The 21,722-nt window shown below is 44.5% G+C and overlaps 1 protein-coding gene across 2 annotated transcripts in view; it reads right to left on the bottom strand.

Moving 5' to 3' along the window:
• LOC143161327 (BEN domain-containing protein 5) overlaps nt 1–21,722 on the bottom strand; it is a 987,131-nt gene that overhangs the window by 10,702 nt on the left and 954,707 nt on the right. For both annotated transcript variants that reach the window (XM_076340237.1, XM_076340238.1), the window contains exon 12: nt 3,552–3,648. In XM_076340237.1, coding sequence (XP_076196352.1) covers nt 3,552–3,648 — 97 coding nt within the window. The remainder of the gene's footprint in view (nt 1–3,551; nt 3,649–21,722) is intronic.

The following is a 21,722-nucleotide window of genomic DNA, read 5'->3' as shown; positions in this document are numbered from 1 at the left end:
GGGAAGGGGTTGAAGGATTCTGGGAGGGACTGGATGAGCTGTGGTGGTAGGGAGGGTGCACAGGAGAATAACTATGCTGGACAGGGAGGGGATAAAGAAAGAACTGTCTAAGAAGTAAAGACAGTGCTAAAAAAACCCTTTAAGCATTTCATTTTCACATTTGGTCTCTCTACAGAGTCAGTGCACAGTCCAGAGGTCTTTTCAGGGATCTGAGCTACCTGGGGACTTGAGGTTTGCCCAGAGGTTCCTTTGGTTACAGAAGGAGCAGAAGCTTCTAAGCTTGGTGTCTGTGGCCTGCGACTGTGAATGCCTCCTCTCACTGGTGAGGACATGTTGGGAGGGAACAGGATTGCCCAGTGCAGAGTTAGGTGCACTGAAGCCCACCCCAACCCTTCAGAGACCACCACCACAACGATGGGTTCAACATTAATTTCTAGCACCCAACCACTCGGGGACAAAACACAGCACCCCTACTGCCCCACCACTGGCAGGCTCCGCAAATACTTGAGGACTCCAGCCCTAACCTCACTTTCATGGTGGCCCCTTGGGAAGTCGGTGGAGCCTGACTCCTGGGAGGGTGGTGGGCACAGTTCCACAGCGAGGAACTGAAGGCCCCATTTACAGGTGACATTTGTCCCAGGGGCTTCTGTAGGCAAAGGCAGGTGGAATTTAACCACAGGTCCAGCCGACCAGTTGGATTCACTTATAGGTACATAAGCACCTTATACAGGTACAGCTATTTCTCCTTACCTCTTGAAATAAGCTGCACAAGTATATGGGATAGCAGAGGGTATCCTAGCCCCAGCCTCAATCTCTGTAACCAGAGCTGTTGCATCAGTTCTTGCCTCTTGCTCCAGCTGATCAGCTAACTCGGGTCCCACTGAACTGCCTGCGTTGCCTATGCTCTAGGACGGCTGTTGTCAGACAGCCTAACTGTGTGGACTAAACTCTTGGAAGGTGCTTGAATTTGGGTGCCAGCCATATTTCTGACTCTCAGGACCATCTCTCCCTTTCTGTGCCTCAATTTCCTTCTCTGCAACAATGTGATACCAACATAAATATTTCCTTCTTTAAGATCTTTCAGTCAGATGTGCTCTGGAAGTGTTGCAGGTTGTTGCTATTTCCAGGGCTATCGTAACACATTTTGGCTCCACTAATTCCCTCAAACAGAAATTGTTCTGCCTGTAGTAGGCTGGGACAAAGCAGCCAATTAGTTGTCCCTTACACGTTTATTAACTCTGCAGCTTTCTTTCAATGAGTATGTGGAATCTGGTAATGTTTTAATATATTTTCATAAACTGTGGGCACAACATGTCCTGTTTCAAGCTAATAACCATGCCATATAATTAGTCCTGATTACACAGATATTTAGTATCATTTTACATATTCCAATCCTTTCCTAGTGCCACTGCCTAGCCAAGGCATATTTAAAGCCACAGCCATCTCCCTTCTGTTTCCCAGCAGTTTGCAAGATTTTATTTTGGATAGGTTTGCAGTTAACACGACAGCTTCAAAGAACAATTTCATTTCATTGATGTACATTTTATATATACACAGGCTCTGATCAAATGTCAGGTGACAAAGCCCAGGATACAAATAGAAGGCATTTGTCTGCTTAGGGGAAAAGCCGGTATTTGAAAGTTATCAGGAAATTAACAACATGAATCTTTAAAAATCTATCCCTTAAACATCTGTTGGCTTTGGGCTGAACATGTACCATATTTAGGATTTTACTGTGAGGTAGCACTCCCCAGACAAAAGATCCCTTATCCCATTAGACTCTGGTGGGGGAACAAGAAAAATTTGCTCTGTGCAACCTGATTATAGATGTGTATCTTTCCCTGCTGGCGTGGCTGTCTCTATAGAGATGGACATGGATATTTGATGAGATTAAAATGCTTCAGTTACCACTGTCAGTGGTTCTTTAATTTAAAATGAAGAAAGCAAACAAACATTCCTTTTGATGAGGTAACTGAATGATCCTACGGAAAAGCACTTTGCTGTCAGGTGGTAATTAGGTTCAGTAATAGTTGTGGGTTTTTAGCCTTGGAGGCTGTGGCCCCTGGGAGTCTGAAAGAAATGATACATTCATTTTCCGGAGGAGAGGAAGATGCTGGATGCTTTTCTCTGCTAACCCTGCAGGTCTCTGCAGATAAGAGCATTCCAAACTGCAGCACTGACAATCCTCCGTGAGCCAGCCTAAACTGTTGTGTCAAGATCACAAACAGAGAAAGGGAGATGGACCCAAAGCAGGGCATTTAAACACCTAACGCAGTCAGGCTGGCTCTAACCACATATATAAGGAACTGCCAGAATGGCTGCACTGAGAGGATTTTTAAAGGCTGCAGAAGGAACTCCAGCAGTTGCTCTATGGTCTGGGCTGATATTTGTAACATCCATCTTACGCATCACTAGAAAATCTTCGGTAGGAAAGTGTTGCTTTGCAAACAAGCAACTGTTTCCACAGGTACTTTTTTTAAGGGGAGAAAAAGGTGGGGAGAAGAAGGGAGTGAATTTCAAGGCTCAGCTGCCTCCCTTGCCAATTTGGAATTAGGTTTTCCACTGCAAAATATAAATTGTATTTGGTTGTGCTATTAAGGGTTGAAACCCAAATGAAACATTCCAGTTGGCCCAAATGCATTTAATTGGAAATTTTGAGTTTGGAGGCATTATTGCTGTTTTCTCAGAACAGAGGCAAATTCTGAATATGGTGTTTCCCATGAAACAGGAGCTCTGGTTCCTGCTCTGCTCCCCTCCTCATGTTATTACACAGCTTTGCCTGTTCAAGGAATGACGGTTCTCAACAAATGGTTCAGTGGTATCTCCCCTGCTCCTCACACAAGCTAAGAGACACTGAAAGGACACCAGTTGGCCAACACCAGATAGAGGGCCAGCAGCACTGCAGGGATTCAAGCTTCGGCATTTCAAAGCCTCTGTTCACACCTTTGTGCATTGCTCACCAGTGCCTTACTTCATGTCCAAAAAGACTTCCTTTTGGACAAACATCTACTGAACTGGTTGTAAAGCTGGAGTAAGGACTTATGGTGAGAGGGGATCCCCAGGTAAAGGGTCCCAGTTGGACTGGCAGAAGGAACCTGCCATCTGGCTGACAGCACTGCGGCAGGTCCGAGGGGAGATGGAGAACCCTGCCTTTAGCACAGGCTTGCCAGTAATTTCCTGAAGCACTGAAAAAGTTTTCACTTCCAGAATTAAAACTTCTCAAAATAAAGTGGGTCTGATTCTCCTCTCACTCTCAGGAGATAAATGAAGGGTAAGTCCATTAAAGATACTGGTGTGAGATTGGTGTACAGCAGACAGAATTCAGGAAAGATATCGATATCTCCAAAATCCTCTGAATATTTTTTCAGACATAAACCAGGTATCTTTCCTGATCATAAATGCTTTATTTCCAAATGGAATTTCAATAAAATAAGCACAGTTAGACTAGCACGCTTATTATAAAGCCATAATGCAGTAGCACTGAAGTTTAGTCATGAAAGGTATTAAAAAAGCAGCCCTGCTAAAGCAAGAGAAATTGCTTTCTGACCTACCCAGTTTTAGGAGTAGGTGCTAGTGGTCTCTCCAACAAGGTGTTCAGCCTGTAGTAATCCAAGAACGTCCTGGCCACATTTCTTCCAAGCTTCATATCTGTGAGTTTTTAATTAAGGAGCATTTTTTTGAAATAATTAAAAATAATAATAATAAAAAAGCAAAGTCTAAAGGTAAATTACTGCTATTTGATGCACGAGCAAGTTTTACATTAACCATCCCACAGTGCTCAGGCTTCAGACAAAATGACTTGCGCAAGCAGATAAAGTGGGGACCATCTTGTTTGCTTCTTGTTTTCACAGGCAGATGCTGCATAAAACCACAGACAGGAGGAAAAAATCTTCCTCTCCCCCATGCCTGGTTGCAGATCCCTGTGGTGGTCATGAAGTAATACACTAGACAAAAGAGGCCTTCCAATTTCCATGTTCAGGGAAAATAATTACCTAAAAATGCTTGGATACTGGCGGTATTTCTGTGCTTGTACCCAGGAAATGAGGTCAACAATGTCATGGTATGAACCAGCCACAGACCAGTGTACAAACTCAAGGTTGGGATTAAAGCTGTAGCCCTCCAAACCTTTAGCACTGACCCCGACACTGTCCTGGGAGAATATACTGTTCTGTAATTGTGTTGTATTCAGGACCTGAAATGGTGATTTTAGCACTGAACTGGAAGGACAGTAGATTAACTTAAGGAGGTCAGCAGTAACTCCGGGGGCTCTTCTCTCCTCACTAGCCACGATTCCTCCTTCAGGTACCCTGAGCCCAACACTAGGGCAGGTGCTGCACATCAGAGCTGCCACAGAGACTTTGCAGGCACAGGAACCAGACCTTCCTGAAGACTCAGTTGCCTAAAAAGAAGCTGAATAACCTGTGAATACATCGAAAAATAATATCCTAGACAACATGTCCATGGGGTGAATCTCCTGCTCGTGTGAAATGTCAGCACTAGGTCTGCCTGTTACAGAGCAGCGCCTGCTTATCATCTACAGGGTGATGTCCAACTGGGAGAAATGGTCGATGGCATTATCCACAGCTGTATTATGGGGGCTGATGACTATTTTGAACTGATGCCTATGCACGCTACAATAACCACATACTTCTCCAGGGCATGCCCCAAATGGTCATCATAATGGCCATTTCAGGAGTGCTGATGCAGTAGCTGAGGTGGCTACATAACCTGGGGAATCTAAATACACCTCTACATCCAACACCCAGCAGTCCAGGAAAATAAACTGTTGCTGGGTTGTTTTGTGTGTGTGCATGCATGTTCTGCTTTATCAATAGTTATCTGCTGATGCTTCCATTAGAAGAAAATTCCAGAAGTGCAGTGTCCCAGGGGCTTCCAGCAGCGCCTGTGAAGACACTAGCTTCTAAATGAAGCTTTTATTACCCGCCCACTTACATTAGACACATCAAAACAAGTAAGCATGAGACATCAGGTTCAGGCATCACTGTGAGATCTCTGTTTATCATTTATTTATTTATTTAAAGGGGAGGTCGAACTGATGTGACTCAGTCTTTAGCTCTATTTCTGTAAAAAGCCATCCACCAGCTCTGCTAGCGCTGCAGTCAAGCCCAGTTCTAGTGGCTGAGGATGACTCCTGACACTGCTTTTTTCTCCAGTGATCTGGAGAGATCCCACTTTTCCAGTTCCCACTGCTGTGCCTGGGGATGGTTACATGGATCTATCCCTTCTGTTTCAGGGTCTATCCTGATAAGCTCATTGCATTCCTAATACCATATGTGCTGCGGGCATCTGTATTCTTCTGCCCAAAGTACAGCACAGCCTGAACAGCTGGTGTTCACGGCTGTTGTCTGCGTGGACAGGGATAGTTGGTTGTGTGAAACAGCACCGGCTGTTTCACGGCTGCTGCAGTACCCAGTAAGCTCCCCTGCAGCCTGCCAGCACTGACAGACGAGACTAACTGTACGTGCATGAAAGTTCAGAAAGTTGGAGACAGCTTAAAGTTTATCAATTCAAGGGAGGGCAGCATTGCTTTGGAAGTGTTTTGTGATTGTTACTGGAATTTGGGGATGGCTGGGGATACTTTGGTTTCTGCAGATGTGAACTCAAAGCAGCGGCAAAGGTTAAGAGTTCAAAGTAGCCTGAGAAAGTGAGAAAGGGGAGAGGGCTGTCAAACGTTCAAGGGATTGAGAAGACTAACATGGCTTGATCGTGTAGTTTCTTTCATTTACTTGGCACTTGAAAGACATAAAGTGGTAATTGGACTCAGTAAAGTCTCTAGGACATTTTGTCAGTGCCGATCTCAGAAGGCTCCTCTGTCAGAAATGGCCCTGCTGCCCTGGTCTTTGCCTCTCTACATTGCTTGTGTTTGCATGGTGGGAAAAACCTGACATGCTGTCCTGGGGGAGGAAGCCCTTAGATGAGAGTGGGTGCAGCCGAGGAAGTGGTACACGAACTCCTACGTGGTGCCTTACAACTCTGCCTTAACCCTGACCTGGAGGAATCTAGTTCTACTGCTGAACTTAGGTCTTAGGAACAGCTTTCTAAAGGTAAGGACAGTTAACCACTGGAATAACCCGCCTTAGCACATCTGGAAATCTCCAGACCAGAGGTCTTCAAGAACGGGTTAAACCCACAGCAGACACGAATGGTTTAGGTCTAACTGGTCCTGCATAAAGTTCGGAAAAGGAAGTATAGAAGGGCCTCTAAGGCCACTTCACCCCATTTTTCTACAGTTCCTAACATGTTTTGCAGCTCACACAGACCTCCTATTTGCTAAGATTACCAGGAAAGGTAAAGGCATTTTGCGGAGCATGGACACTCAGGTAGACAGACATTGTGAAGAAACTGGAAATACAAACCTGTGCCACATGCAGCCACCGAAAAGTCACAAAATGGGAACAACTTGCAGTCAGCATTGATGGAAAGAGACTCAAACCAGCATGGGATAAAAGATGTGCATGTTCTAATACTAGTCTCTCAAGCCGTCCTACCCCCTCTGCTCTGCCTGCCGCCTCGGCAAAGGATGAGCTGTTTCTGTCATGGAAATCAGGCACCTGATACATAAAACCAGAAACAGCAGTAACATCTTTCCCTGTGACTGCCTAGCTTGGGTGAGAAATGGCCTGACTCACTCAGCAAGTGCAGGTGGCACGTGTGTGCAGAACTGATGAAGAAAAACAAATCAAAGCAATAATATTTGCATTTATTTCAGGTGCACGGAAGGCCCAGACTCCACTTTGGCCTACAGTACATCATGAGCACATAAATAACTGCAACTACAACCAGAACCCACTTTTGCTGGTGGTTTGTTTGTTTGTTTGTTTGTTTTTTAACCAACTTCCTTTCTGCAATCACACATGCTGTGCTTTTGCCCACAGGAACTCCCTGCCTAGCTTGAACTGCACTTGATAGAAGGCCGTTTCCCAGCTATTCCCATCACAGGAGCTCAGCTCATATGAGACAGTAGAAATCCATTTAGGAGAGTCACGATGGAAACATCTGGGTGAATCTTCACCTCCACTAGTGTCTGCAATTCCCTTTCCTCTCCCTTCCTCCTCCATAGACTCATTCCTCCATGCTCCATATTTCTACCTGGAAGTGGAAACCAGCGCGCTCAAGGCCCCTCCTGCAAACACCATTCTCACAGCATTCATTCTTTGAATGGCATCAGCGGTTTGGGGGAGATTTCAGGACAGTCTGTTTATGCACAACTGCCAAATTTCACAGATGTTAGGAAGTTCAAGAATTGTGCCAGGTTCTCTGCAAAATCCCCTGTATTTATGATCCCTACCATGCCTCACACCCCAAAGCTTCCAGCCCTGGTAAGAAAAGAGGACAGAGGAGTGGGGAATCTCATAAGCCATTACTAGTTTTCAACTTAGAAAATTCATCGATCCTATTATGAACAGTCTGCTTAAGCTGGAGCCTCTAGAAGCACCAACACAGCCTTGTTCTGTCTGTGCACGGAGGCAATAAAAATCTCAATTTGGAAACCAGTTAGCAGTACAAGTCATTAGAGGAGGTACTAAATGTTGCTGCTTTAATAGCTCACTGATCATTTAATAATGTCACTGCTGCAGAGCATGGTGGCACCATTCGCTCGCTTTTGTTTTGCTTTTTGAAATTCAGGGTCATTCCACTTTCAAGTGAGTGGATTATCTCTCTTTCCCCTTTTTGCCAGACACTGCAAACTGCTTTAAATAATTCGAAAAAGGATGGCTCCTTCAAGTTCACCATCTCATTTTCATAAGGTCCAGTGTCATTGCTTTGGAACAGGAAGAGAAGCCGTGGTGGTGGTAAGGATTTGACAAGGGCAAAACAGTTAGCAGCCCCCACTCATCTTTGATAAGTCCTGTGGGGTCTCTGCCAAGCAGATTGGATCTCTGTTTTTATGTCTCATCTAGAGGACGGCACCTCCATCAATTTGAAACACTGCACTGGCTTATTAGCTTATGGAATTCGTCCAAGTTTAGTCCTAAACAGGATTTGAAATCGTGACCGTTCAGTCCAGAGGCACCACTGACCAGACCCACGCAAGTCTTTTGTTTCAGACAAACAGCTTTAAGTTATCCTAAAGACAGACAGAGGGGAAGAAAAAAAAATAGGGAAGGGAGAAAGAAGGGAAGGAAAATGAGACACAAAGAGAAAGATGAATCTTTTTAATAGCTCAAATTAAAAACCAGAAGCAGCTCTTTGTTCAACAAAACTGAATTCTACAGCAAATCTCAGTCCATCACAACAACAATCCTGTTATTTATGAAAAGAGGGTTATTTTGTGTGGGAGAGTCCCAGATGACTGTGGTCAGCTAGCATACTGTCAGCTTCGTACAATCTCAAGAGAAATATGGGTGAGGTTTTCTCATGTGTTTATAACAGCTTCCATCAATGGATTAAACCCCTTCCTGACTTGAACAAGAGCTCTAATGGAAAATGGCATTGCACGGCTTTAAACCACCGTGTTATATCACGCCTGGCCTGATCAGAACTAGTCCTCTATTTTAGCAGAGCTGTTTTCACCAGTTACTTACTTGTTTTGTTTCACAGGACTGACACTATGCTCTAATAAATAAGGGATGCTGCCCATATCACATCTAATTGGGGGGCCCACTTCAACCAAAGTGTAATTGGGGCAATATAGAGACTGGGCAGCAGAGGGGGTGAGGGGGAGAGGGGCTATTCTATGGTTTTTCACCAGCATTTAACATGGGGCAAATCTGGGCGCTGATGATGCATCCTTCCCGAGACTGTCACTCCAGGGGAACAAGGTTCACAATGTCTAGTGTATCTGGTTACATATTTCAAAATCATTAACAAAGGAGGAAGCTTCTAAAAGGGAGTGTGGGGAGGGGACAGGACTTACTCTGTCCTCCCTACTGACTTTTGAGAGAGCAAGACCTGGCCAAGCAAGAACTAAAGCCTCAGGCTATTGGTTTTGTAGGGCTGTGAGGTGCACGTGGGCATGCTTTCTGGGAAGAGTCTGCCACTTCCAATGAAACTGGGGCTTTTCATAGCTCCAGTGTAAGAACCAGGCTCGATGTGGGAATTACTGGTGACACCCTCTCATGGTACTCAGCAGGTCAAACTAGAGAAATGCAACCAGACTGTCCAGCCTTAAAATCTATAAATGCCCTGAACACAACCAGCCGGGAAATAGCAAAGGGACTTTTCCCAAGAAGAGTATTTCCATTCCTAAGCACCTCAGTTCCTGATCCACGGTGGGACAGATGCTTTTTGGAAATGAAACGTAACAGCAACGACGAGTCTTCATTTTTATTCTTCTTGTGTGTTACCAGGGAAGGAACCGGGCAGAAAGATCCCTGACTGACTGTTTCAGGCTTTCAGGCCCTTTTCCTGAAATGCTTGATTGTGGTGGAAGAAATTACGAAGATGGAAGTTGTGCGCTCTTCTCCCTGAGTAATCAGAGGCCTGTAATTTTCCCTTCTCCTCTGAAAGAGGAGGTTGGAGAATAGGTTATCTTGGAGAGCACTGTTTCATCTCTGCCAGAGGGACTGTGCCGCAAGGACCACGCTGTATTTCCCTTGAACTCATTTCAATATCAGCTATTGCTTCTGCCCTTCTTGTGAACTAAACTGAGAGAGGCAGATCCCAGCTAACACCTGGACACAGGGAACGGAGGGATCTCGAGGCATAGAGAGAAAAAGGCAAGAAGGTGGAGGTGCTGCACGGGAGCCAGTGCCAGGATAGAGCCAAGCACTCCCGACCCTGCCGGGGTGCTGCCATCGAAGGGCGGCAGAGACTCAAGGGGAGCAGAGGGGAGAATGGTGGAGTGCCTGCATACCCCAACTCTCCCTCTGCAACACAGCAGCACTAGTGAAGGAGTTACCCAACTGAACACATTTTGCGACTGATGAAAACCTCTGGGCAATGCTGAACTGCAGAGCTGCTACCACACGTGGCCATGAAAAGGGGACACTTAATTCAACATGGGATTCGAGACACAGACAGAGAAAGGAAAATCAGGCTGTCCAGAGCAAGCACAGAAACAGAGAGGAGTGAGATGTCTCAGACACCGCTAAAGTTAACACTGGAAACACAACAGGGCCCCTTGTCCATTTTTACCTCTGAATCCACATGCCATTTACCAGCACTACGAGCATGATTTTGCAGGGACACCTCTGACTGCTGCTCCATTATCCTAATGACATCTTCACATTGCTCCATGTAAGTTACATTTTATCCATCTTATGGTCCCTCTACACCAGTGGGAGATGGAAATGGTCCCTCCTCTAAATGGTAATCTGGCCTAAACTATAAAATGGCAAAAGAAAATTGTTTATTTAATATCTGCGCAGCGCTGTCTCCTGATGAGGTTATCTAAGGGACAGAGGTCAGAGTCAAGCTCACAGCTGAAAAAGAAAAACCCAGAAAGGGTGAATTTCAGCACCAGTATATTTTAATTCATGAAAATATTGCATCAGCATTGCTCTATATGTTGGTATACTTTAAAAATTATATATTTAAAAACTGGTTATAACAGCTTCTGTCAAATTGTCCCAAAATGAATTTGGGCCTCCATTTACTGGTCTCACATTAACGTCTGAGGGATCTTTAGTTAGAGTATCGGGAAAACACCAGGATGAGTCTCTTCTTGTGATTTTAACATTTCTGATCTTTTGTATTGTTTAATTCTGGTCACTTGCCAAATCTGGGAAGGAGCCCTTGTGGATTAGCTGACCTCAGCTCTTTACACAGTCAATGAAAATTACAGAGCTGATTCTCTCTGATACACCGAAAAGGGATGAGGAGAGGGGAGGCAATTTCCAAGTGAAAATCCAGCATTCACAATCTTCTCCTATCACTGATGAATGTTCTCGAATGCACAAGGGAAAAACAGCATGAAAACTTAAGTCTTAACTGGTTTTGGTTTCAGTTTGGATGGAAATGCAAGAACAGTACAATAATTTCCAATTCTAATTAAAAAACCCAAAATACACTGGAAAATCATGAGCTGAACTTTTGGAGGATCCTCTTGGTCCCTCACGTCTCAGCCCAGAAGCATGACAACACCCATTGTTCCATGTCTGATGGTTCCCATTAGACATTCCACTCACGGCTTTGTGCATAACATTCACCACTACCCAAACAAAATCGGTTTCAAGATAAATAGTAGAAAGAGTGTTTCAACACACCAAAGTGTGGATGAACCATTTTTCATCTCTAAATTGTTGGAAGCTCATCAGTTGTATAAATCGTAACTAGGCATCAGTAGTCTGTGCATGCTGCATTTTCCCCCTTCAGCTGCAGCTTGCATTTTCAGACAGGGCATAGTCAATAGCTTTGACAAGAGCAATCCTAAAAAGAAGAAATTAAGAAATATGAATAAATAAGAAATATGAGGAATTAAGAAATACAAGGATTGCATTCTCTTGTGACATAAACCTGCATATAACTGGTTTTAAAGTTTTTGAATAGAGGAAAGATAAAGAGAATTGCAGAATGCTGACAGTGATTGCAAGACTCACAATGATTTTGGGGGACCTTCCCGCCCTGGCTGGGATACCCCAGGCTCTTCTGTGTCCAAGTGCAACTATTTGTACTTGGGAGCATGGGCACTTGCTCTCCAGTGTCTGAGCAGATGCAGAGGACGTCCTGGAACCTACCTTAGATCACTCATCTGAAAAAGGACTCAGTCCAGTGGTTATTAGATGGTTTCAGTCAAGATGCCTCTTCTTAAGGACTTGCTCAAAGACCCACTGGATTTCTCCTGCCTTCAGTCAGTCTTTGATAAGTCCATTCAAGACAAGGCAACATCTGCATTTGTAGTGGGCAAAATGCAGGGAAGAGACAACTTCTCCTCAGGAATGGGCTTAGCTCCTCTCTCAGACTGTCCTGGGAGGAAAAAGGACCATGGCCTCAGGGGCTGTACCTTTAAAAACACTTGCAGTCTCCAAGTAATAGTCATGCTTCAGTGTGTTCAACATTTCGGCTGAGCTCAGTACAAAGTGCAGTGATTTAAAGCTGGGAGATCAGGCAGGATTCAGCAAATTCAGAATTATTTATTTTTTAGAGCAGAAAGTCTGGCTACAGATTATTTACTGCAAATGGGTCTGTTTGGGGGAGGGGAGGAAGGCGAGAGGGTAGAGAAGGGGCAAATTGATTGAAATTTTTCAATTAAAACAAGCAGTTTTTAAAAAAGATTTAAGGCTTTATTGAAAAGTGGGAAATAATTCAAGAGTCTGGAGCCCTGCCAGGTGCAGATCATAGAGATGAGGACTGGGGGGGGGGGAGAAAAGAAAATTTTATTCTGTGGGAGAAGGGAGGGAAGAAAAAAAAGGAAGAAAAAACATCATTATCTTTGTTTCTTCGGCTGCGTTAATGTATTTCTCTCCCTGAATTATCTCCAGTATCTGCAAGTATTGATTCAGAATAAGGCACTGTGGTGTAGGCTGCAGGCAGCAGAAAGCTCTGCTGGGAGTGGCGCATTTCCAGGGCTGTCAGAGCACAAAAAAGATCTGGGGATTGGTTTTGCAATGGTAACTATGCCTGGCCAAACCAGGACAGGGCACCTGCCCTCTCTGCAAGGACCAGGCTGGGCTGGGGTGGCAGAGCGGTTCCAGGTCAAGGGATGAATCAATGATGAAGGTGTCTTTGGGTGCTTTGCTTGGAATTGAGTGGCACTAAAGCATGAGAGGACAACCGGAGTTAAATGAAGTAAACTGAGAAAGAAGGGGCATCAGCTCATGAATGCCAAGACCTCATTTCTGCCTACATTGCTGACTCAGACTGAAGGGCCAATGCCACACTTAAGCTCAGGCTATCTGCTGTAGGGGGGTTTCCTCCCCAAAGCAGAGACACACATGAGCTGGGCCAAAGCTATCTTCACATCAGCTGGACACACCTCATCTGTAGGTGGTCACTCCAGAGTGGTGTCGGTGAATGGGAAGAAGAGAATTAGAGCTGTTACTAGTAGGTAGAGAAACTAACACTGTTTTTGTCTTTGTAGGGAAGGAGTAAAATATTACTATAATCTCCACACACACACCCCAATTAATTGCCTCTTTGCTATTATAATTCCCATTCCCAGATAAATTTAGCTTTTTCTAAAACCTTTGATTTTTCCTTTGTGTTTTAAATTCAAGCTGGAATGCGGTGATAAGACACTACACATATATATATATTTAATCTACACACACACAAATATAGTTATATATAGTCTCTGCCACAAATAACACTCCTCTGACTGCTGTCACAAAGCCCTTGCTAAAAAAGCTACTCACCCAAGCTGGCTTGTTTTCCTACATCATGTCCCCCAGGGAAGGACTGCTGGCAGCAGCGGGTCTGTGTCCGGATAAAGATGCTGGAAAGGTCTGCAGCTCTCCCTTTCTCCACTGCCTGTCTCTTACCCTCACTTCTCTGATGGGGTGGGAATAAACCATTGCCAAACTTCGGATCCACCAACTCCTCTCATTGAAACAACAGCCAACTTTGCTGAAGCGGCTGGAAGTACACCGCTGTACAGTCAACGTAGGAGTGGCCCTTGATTTATAAAAGGGGCATCTCAAAGCAAGTGCTTGCGAGGGGATTCAGCATTAACTGGTGGGCCAGCTTTAGAGTCACTGCTTTCTCTGGTGAAAAGGGCTTTCATAACAACATGCTTGTGACCATAATTTAACCAGCAACCTCTGGAGTTTATGAGAGACCTAAGCAGCAACTTCGCATCTCTCCATTTTCCAGAGTGTCATTTATGGCTATAAAAATCACTTCCCCTTCAAACTCTCCTTATAGTGGTGAGGCCTGTCTGCTGCACCGCTCCTTACACTGGCACAGCGCCTGTGCAACAAAATGAGACGCTCGACTGAGTAACAGCCCCAGTGGATAAAGATAACAGGTATAGGAGGCTGTTTGTTTGGGGTTTTTTGTTTTGGGGTTGTGTGGGGTTTTTTTGTAAACCCAATTCTTTTATATGACTTTTTTTCTGATTAAACCTTCATATTTTTGAGGCCACATCCTATTTTGCTATTGGCACAGTCTCACTGTCTGCTTGTGTTGCCTATCTCTGTCTCCATATTGCTTACAAGAAATAATTCCAGAAGCCCTATTTGCCTCTGTTCACAAGTTCCAGTATTGTCCTGGAGAATTCTTACTGATTCACAGCTTAGGTGACACAGCAGCACCAAACTCTGCATGACTTGGAGAGAGCTCCTCCTTCTCAGATCCGCTTCTGACTCTGGTGTTCACACTGAATCACCAGGGAATATTTACCCACAGGTGCCAAAGGCTGTTTGCTGCAGCTGTCGACCCTGATGCAGAGGGCTGAGATTGACTGACTCTCTTCACTGAGCAGCCATCTCAGGTCACTGCAAAGCCGGATGGCCGAGCTCCCATCTGTGTCCCAGGCTCTTGCGAGAAGCAGCGTTTAGCTGTGGAGTCACAAAGCTATAGTTAGACTCTGCCACTCCTGAAGTTGGTTTAATTTCAGCCTAATTGTCTGGGGACTTTAAGGGCTTTGGAAAGGATGGTCAGAAGTCCAGAAAGCCCGAGGAGGAAAAACTGAAAACATTTGTGGACTTTGGACCGCAGAGAGAGAGAATGTACAAATAAGTAAAGACTGCTGTAGAACAGGACAAACTTTTCTGCATCTGCTGGTGACGGGACAAGAAACAATGGCCTTAATTTACAATAAAACAGATTGAGATTAGATTTTGGGAGAAGCTTTCCAGCAATAAGACTAGTGAAGCACTAGAAAAATATCTCCTGGGGAGGCTGCGGCACCCCCATCTTAAGACAAAATTAGGAGAACAGCTATCAGGAGAGGGGAAAGTAGAACCGATCCTGTTTGAGAACAGAGTGGTGGGCAAAGGGTAGCCCCTGTAACTCAATTCCTTAGGTTCAGATCTTGCCGTATAGTAGCACTCTCCACTGGGGTTTTTCTCAGTCCTTTGCAAGGCAGATATGACAAGTCTCTGCTCCTTTCGCACTGACAGGAGGAAGAGTAAGGGGCCCAGGTTCACCCCTTTGTAGCCCACAGGCCCCAAAAGACCACCATAACCATCTCACCACTCACCACTATGGCCTGCGATTGAAAATTCAGCCCCTCCTTAAAAGCACTACATGCTACTGTCTTCAGCTGGACTGAATCCCAAGTCCCCTACCCGCATTCATCTGCTCCTTACTTCTGAATTCAAACATTGTTCTTCTTTAAAAGCCTCTCTGCCTTTTGCTGCTAATTAAAATATTGGTTGCACTCTGGCTTGCTTTTCCAAGAGGTCTGGACAGCATTGCAGGCAGTTCAGACAACCAACCAACCAAACAAACAGAATCCATTAGGAACTGCCACTGCTGACTGTCGCCCTTTCGCATACATCACATTGAAAAGGTTAATGCTTCCCAAAAGGGGTGGAAGAGACGGGCGGAGGGGAAGGGCAGGAGGGATCCAATCCTGTGAAGACCAGATGCCAAAGACGCTCAATACCGCACAGAATGGGCTCCCCCACGAGTAAGGCAATTGCCCATCCCTTGGCAAAGCTTCCCTTTGAGGGATCTATAATTTATTAGGGAAGGTGGAGTGCTGAATAAATTGTGCATAGAGATGAAGCAGTGATGATCGCTAACTCAAATCCCTAGGAGCTTGGCATTTTCAATCTTTAGCTCCCATTTGCGTTCCCCCGGTCCCTACTAAGTGAGCAAGCCAAAGAGCTGAATATCGACAAAACATAATGAGCTCATTGAGATCTAAGCATTGCAATAAGCAGGGTGGAATGGAGCAGAGGGGCTGGGAGGCAGACTGTAATTATTTATAATGTTGATAGTCACTTACATGTAGTTAAAAATATAAATACATCACAATACTTGACGACATTAACTACCCTTCAATTAGCTCCACGCCCAATAAGTAAGTGATACCCAAGTACTTACAGGAGAAAGGCTAAAGGCCTCTGTCTCGTGGCTGTACTCACCAGGAACTACAAACTGTTGGTGTGGGTGGGTGGGTGGAAGAAGAGTATTTAAAGGAGATACCATCATAATAGCTCCCATCACTAGCTAGTGTTGCTAATGGAGTTGCGGAGGACAGCTCAGACATGTGGCTTATGTTCACATAGTGGTAGATCCCCCTCTGCCATCTTTTTTCATAAATTTCATGAAAGCTATCTTTTGGATATCCCTACAGGTTCTCACCCAGATGACCAGAATTTGCTTAAGTCAAGGGCTACTAGTACAGAAAGCCCCACTGGCGGTGAGGAGTCCTTTGTTGTGTGACAGGCTGGTATTATGCTGCAGTCACAAAAGTAACCGTGGCATATTACAGTGCTACTTGAACTATCGTCAGAAGCACTCAAACTACAGCATCATGTGTCTCTGCACAGCTCACCTCATGCTGTTTCTCCTGTGCCTAAGCCAGCTTGTTTAAAAATAGCTTGAGTACCTCTGTGCTACAGATATTTCCATGCTCCTGAAGATTTTGACCAAAGCAACTCTTCCACAAGGTCATCCAGTCTGGACGATTTCAGAGATGGACAAGCACTTTCCTTTCATGTAATATCCCATCTCTTTGTGGATATTGAATCAAAATGTCTCTCTTACAAAAACGTAAGAGATGTTATGAAAGAGTTTGTCCAAATACAGTCATGTTTTACCAGCCAGAGGGAAGGGAGAACAAGTAGTGGAAAGCAGCAACTCTAAGCGTAGGCAAGCTCTCAGGGAAGATTATGTACTTGAGAACTGATCTGAAGATCAAAAACACACCTTCACCTAAACAGTAAGCAGAAGTGACCCTTATCATCTCCACAGTGCACTCCATTGGCGTAAAAGTAAAGCATAAGTCAAGTTTTAATGGAAAAACAGATAAGAGTGAAACCACAAGGGAGGGGGAGATTACTGTACATCAAAAAGAAAGACATTTTGGTGTGGGGGAGTAGATAAAACCCCGATCTGCCTGTACCATTGATTTCCTTCCACGTGAAGGGAGCATTTAACACACTGAAGTTAAACTTGAACCCTTCTCAGTGCAAATGTACAGAAAGGGCAGCAGTGGAGAAACGGTCACCAGAGTTTAGTGAGGGAGCTTAATGAAAACATGGAAAATGTGGAACGAAAAAAAGAAAGAAAAAAAAAAGAAAAGTGGGGAGAACAGAAGCAGACTGTATTGCAGTTGAACAAGGTCTGAGAAAATACAGGCAGTGTTCAGTGAAACTGAAAGGGAAAAAAGCAAAACCAGAGTAAATGGAAATTGTTCAATCATAATTGAATGTATGTCCAAGCGCTCGCATCTGCCAGCTAGCAATAAATACACTGCCTGCGAAAGCAAGCCAGTATGGGCAAAGGGAGGAAGTGCAAAAAGCAATCAAAGGGAAGCAAGAAGCATATGCAAGTGGGACTGCACTGCTGTAGGGTATAGGAACAGGAGATGAGGGACGACAGGTTAGAGAATGAAGCTGTGAGGCTGGAAATGAGGCAGAACTATGTATCTTGAACTGCATTCAAATAGGGCCCTTAGGCCTATCGCGAGCTTGCTGGAAACCTGAAGGAAAGGCAGCTGGACCACGCTGTAAGGGCCTGGCAGTGGTTGAGAGAGTTGATGTGTTTGGGACTGTGTTTTGTAGAATAACCATTCTGTTTAGTAAGAAGGTACGGGAAATCAGTCCTGTGTATGACTTTGCAGGGACTGAAGCAGCTAACGAGAAATATACTTGAGTTATTCTAGCAGACAAAGAGCAGGGAAAGCTGAAAGGACAGGAAATTTCTGGCCTGTCTAGAAAAACCCCACAGAGAGCAGGAATAAAGGATTCTTTCACAAGAAATACCAAACCAGGTCGGACCAAACCTAACCTACTCCAACAGCCTGTCTTTGTCACCAGCCAGTGTTCAAAGGAAGAATATAAGATATACTCCAAGAGACCCTTCTCCTGGTAGGAGGAGCAGTATTGCTACCTCAGCAAGGTGCTGTCCCTGAGCTGAGCAGATCAGTTAACGGCCCCAATTAGCTTGGGCACAGGACTGGACAAACATGGCTCAGACATTTTCAGGACCAATTTCCCTTCTCTGTTGCCAGGAAAGCCTACCCAGAACCAAAGGGAACACCACACAGGTACAACTTCAAGTACCGAGCCAGGAATCAACACTTGCTGCAGCACATTCTTTTAAGTGGTGTTCCCAAATGCAAAAATTAATGCAGAACTTATGAGGCATAAAGAGCTGGTCACAACAACAAATAAAACAATACCTGCCAATAGTAAAAACCTTTCAAAGACTGCCAGGCTCTTCCATTTGTGGATTAAAACCAAAGTGCAAAAGGGAATGTGATGTTTGCAACCCCACCGAGGAAATGCAGCAGCAGAAACAAGAAAAGGAATCGTTTCCTCATTTGGTCTATAAGAACATGCCTGTCCTTGGTCAAGCTGATTCTTGCATGAGGGGAGACAGCCTAGACACTTTGTCTGGTGAGGAGACCAAGGAGGGCATAGCATCAAAAATATTTGCACAAAGATTTTCTAGGAGAAAATCCCTTTGCTCCAGCTACATTTGTGCATACCGTACATTGCCTTTCTCACAGTTTGCAAAAAGTAAGTGTTCTGCTGGCTCACCTCTCACAACCACAAAGTGACGCCTCACCCACGTTCAGCCAATGCAGGCACAAGGAAACAAACCCATGGGAGAGGAGAGCCTATTTGAAGCAGATCGCCTGTCAAAATGTAGCTCCCATGAAGAACGGCTTGCAATTGAACAACCACCCAAGAATTGCTCGGCAAAGTAATTTTGAGCTGATGTAGCTGAGAAAATGTGGGTCTGTTTGCAGATCATTTGTCAGGCAGAAAAGTACACCAGACTGATTAGAGAAGGCAAAAGCTGTCAGAGGAGCCACAGTGCGTCCCGTTGCTGAAAGGACACAAGAGCTGAGACCTGGCCTTTATTTAGGCCCTTCTGTGCACCTCAACCTGCACTTTTTTGCTTTTCCAGAAACACTTGAACTGATTGCAATTTTTTTGTTTGCTTGTTTGTTTTCAATATCAAAACAATTATAGGTGCTTTTTGTTTTCCAAATCTGGTCTTTTCAGAAAAGAACGTGTTAATAACAACTAGTATTTAAAATATGGAGAGAAAATTAAAATAGGTCCTTTCCAATCTTGTAACATGGAAACAACCTCAGTATTTCAGTGCTTTCACTGCTACAAGTTTTTGTCTTATGCAACCAGATCAACTCTAATTAGTTCTAACTAAAGCATCTGCTTTAGCAACACCTGATCTACAAGCCAGGGAAACCAACAGAGAGACTCCTACTTATTTCAGTGTGCTTTGGAGAATTTTCACGTTGGATTAACCAGTAAATCAAGTCAAAAACCTAGAGAACAAGGGTGAAAGTAATGCAGGCTCCCCAAAAAGGAGTGAAGAGATTCTGGCCAGCAAAATCTGAGGGTGGGAAGGTGTCTAGATCAACACCCTTTCACCTACCTGTGACTCCTGCAGTAACCTGTCATACATTAGATCAATTTATGACAGAAGGAGCCAACTTAGCCGAGCCCACAGTGGCTCCACAGCCCTGTTATTCCTGTCCTGAGAGCCTGATTCATTTATTGCACTGTTTTTCAAGCATGCTAAAATCCCCTTTATTCTTCTCTGTGCTGCTGTTGCATTTGATTGTACAGAAGGGATTTCTAAATGCTTATTTACTACCAACCTCTTATAATTCCTGTATCTTGGAGGAAAGACAGACCAGTTCATTTTGAAACAGGATGTTTATTTTTTCGACGGCTAGCATCAATAAATTAAGGCTTCTGGGGATTAATTGATTGGAATAAGGTTGGTTAACTTTATGACTAAATGGGAACTAATCTGCTAGCAGACAGACTGGAACTGGGTTACATTTGTACTCAGTCAGTTTGGGCTGTGAAAATGAAAAATTGATGATGATAATAATAATACAAACAGGGACGCCAAACAGAAAAGGAAAAAGGAGGTTTTTCTCCCTAAAGAAAATGTACACAGGCTCTGTTAGATCTGAAATGATATCTCCCTCAACCTCTTTTCTTTGTGAAAATCACTACTTCTGAAACAGAAATTCTACTGAAGGAAAGATCCTATTATCAGCAGCAGTCACATTTCACAGCAATGTGATTAACTGCCGGTCACATGGTCCCCTCGCTCACCACTTGTAGACAGCTCAATAATTTTAACGAGGAAAGAAGAGCGTCTTTCTCTTTCTTCCTTCCTTCCTTCCTTCCCCTCCCCCTTCCCTTTTTTCTTCCTTTCTTCCCCTCCCCTCTCCCCCTTCAGACTTCCCTTACAAGGCAGTCAGTTGAAGCTGACCCTTAAGGAAAACCCCACCGGGACCTGGATATCACTTATCAAGTCTAAATATGCTGTCCTGGTCCAGGTTGATGTGAAGTGCAGCAGCCACATCTCAGAAATCTCCCCCTTTCAGAACAAAACCAGTCACCTTGGCCAGGAAATGTACTACCTCCATCACAGTCACACTTCAATCACCAGCCTCTCCCTTGTCTCAGCTCCTGTCCTTGGTTTGGAGTATTTACAGCCCATCTGTCTGTCTCAAACACACTTCTCACTCAAGAGGGAAATTAATCTCTCCTTCTCTCCCCTCTCTGCTTTCTCTCTTCTTCTCTCCCCCCCCCCCAACACTTGCAATTTGCCATGAACAGCTTCCCTTTTCTCATCTAAAATTCTCGATGACTTTGAAAATTGACTGCACCCACACACCTGGGCACGGTGAGAGATAATTGATTGCATTTTTATTTCGTCTCTTCCCTAAACTGTTTTCCTTGCTAATGGCCAGTTCTCTGCCATTTTTTTTTTTAAAACTGACACTCCATGTGAGGGACTGAGGGAAAGGAAGAAATAACCAGCTGCTGAATATTGTCTCTTCTGCCTCTCTAAGGAATTAAAAGCTCAGTGAGTGATGAGGATCTTGCCTGGAGATGGAAAGAATCTCACGGGGTCTGGGTGATAGAAAGCTGTGCAGTCAGACTCTCTGGGGCTTTGCAAACGGGCATGTCCTGTGGCACTGTTAAAAGCAAAGGTTACACAGGCTGCACAGCCAGTAACTAGAGTCACCTCCACATTTTCCTGTCTCACCATCAAGACTTAAGTTACTCACTGCTTCTGCACCCTCTCTCCAAACTGAGCAGGCTCCCCATTTTACAAGCAGGGAAACTGAGGCATGATGGAGAAGGGTGATTTCCATGCAATCTCATGAGATGAGAGGCACCACAACTGGCAAAGCACAAGGCTGTGAGTTGAGACACCCTGCTTTTATGCCCAGATCGTCCAGCTTGGTATCAGGTGAGGACAGAGAAACCAAAATATTCAGATACGGACACTGACCTTGGCTCCTAAATCCAAATGAAGGCTTTTAAAAAGACAGCCAGATTTCTCAGGTGAAATACTGGCTGTAATGTCTCTGACTCAGTTTCCCCATGATAATAATAATAGGCCAATTTGACTGTGAATCTGCCTCTCATCGTCAGGAATTGGTGGCAGCTCTCTTACGCCTTTCAGGCAGAAAGGATATTACTAGCACATTTGTTCCCAGCAAAGCCCTGCTTCTCCTCCCATCCTTTTCATGTGGAAGAGTAAAAGATGCATCAATATTGGTTAATTTGATGAATGACTCAAAAAAACAAAGGCCGCCCTTCTGAACAGCCCACAAGCCAGGCCATAAGAGGCTGGGAGCAAAGGACAAACGTGGGAGAGGTACAAACCAAAAACCACAAGTCACTTGATGTGAGGAAACC

Source organism: Aptenodytes patagonicus, chromosome 5 (assembly GCF_965638725.1).
Source record: "Aptenodytes patagonicus chromosome 5, bAptPat1.pri.cur, whole genome shotgun sequence".
NCBI lineage: Eukaryota > Metazoa > Chordata > Aves > Sphenisciformes > Spheniscidae > Aptenodytes > Aptenodytes patagonicus.
The sequence above is the reverse complement of the archived record's forward strand: the minus strand, read 5'-3'. Positions and strand labels throughout refer to the sequence as shown.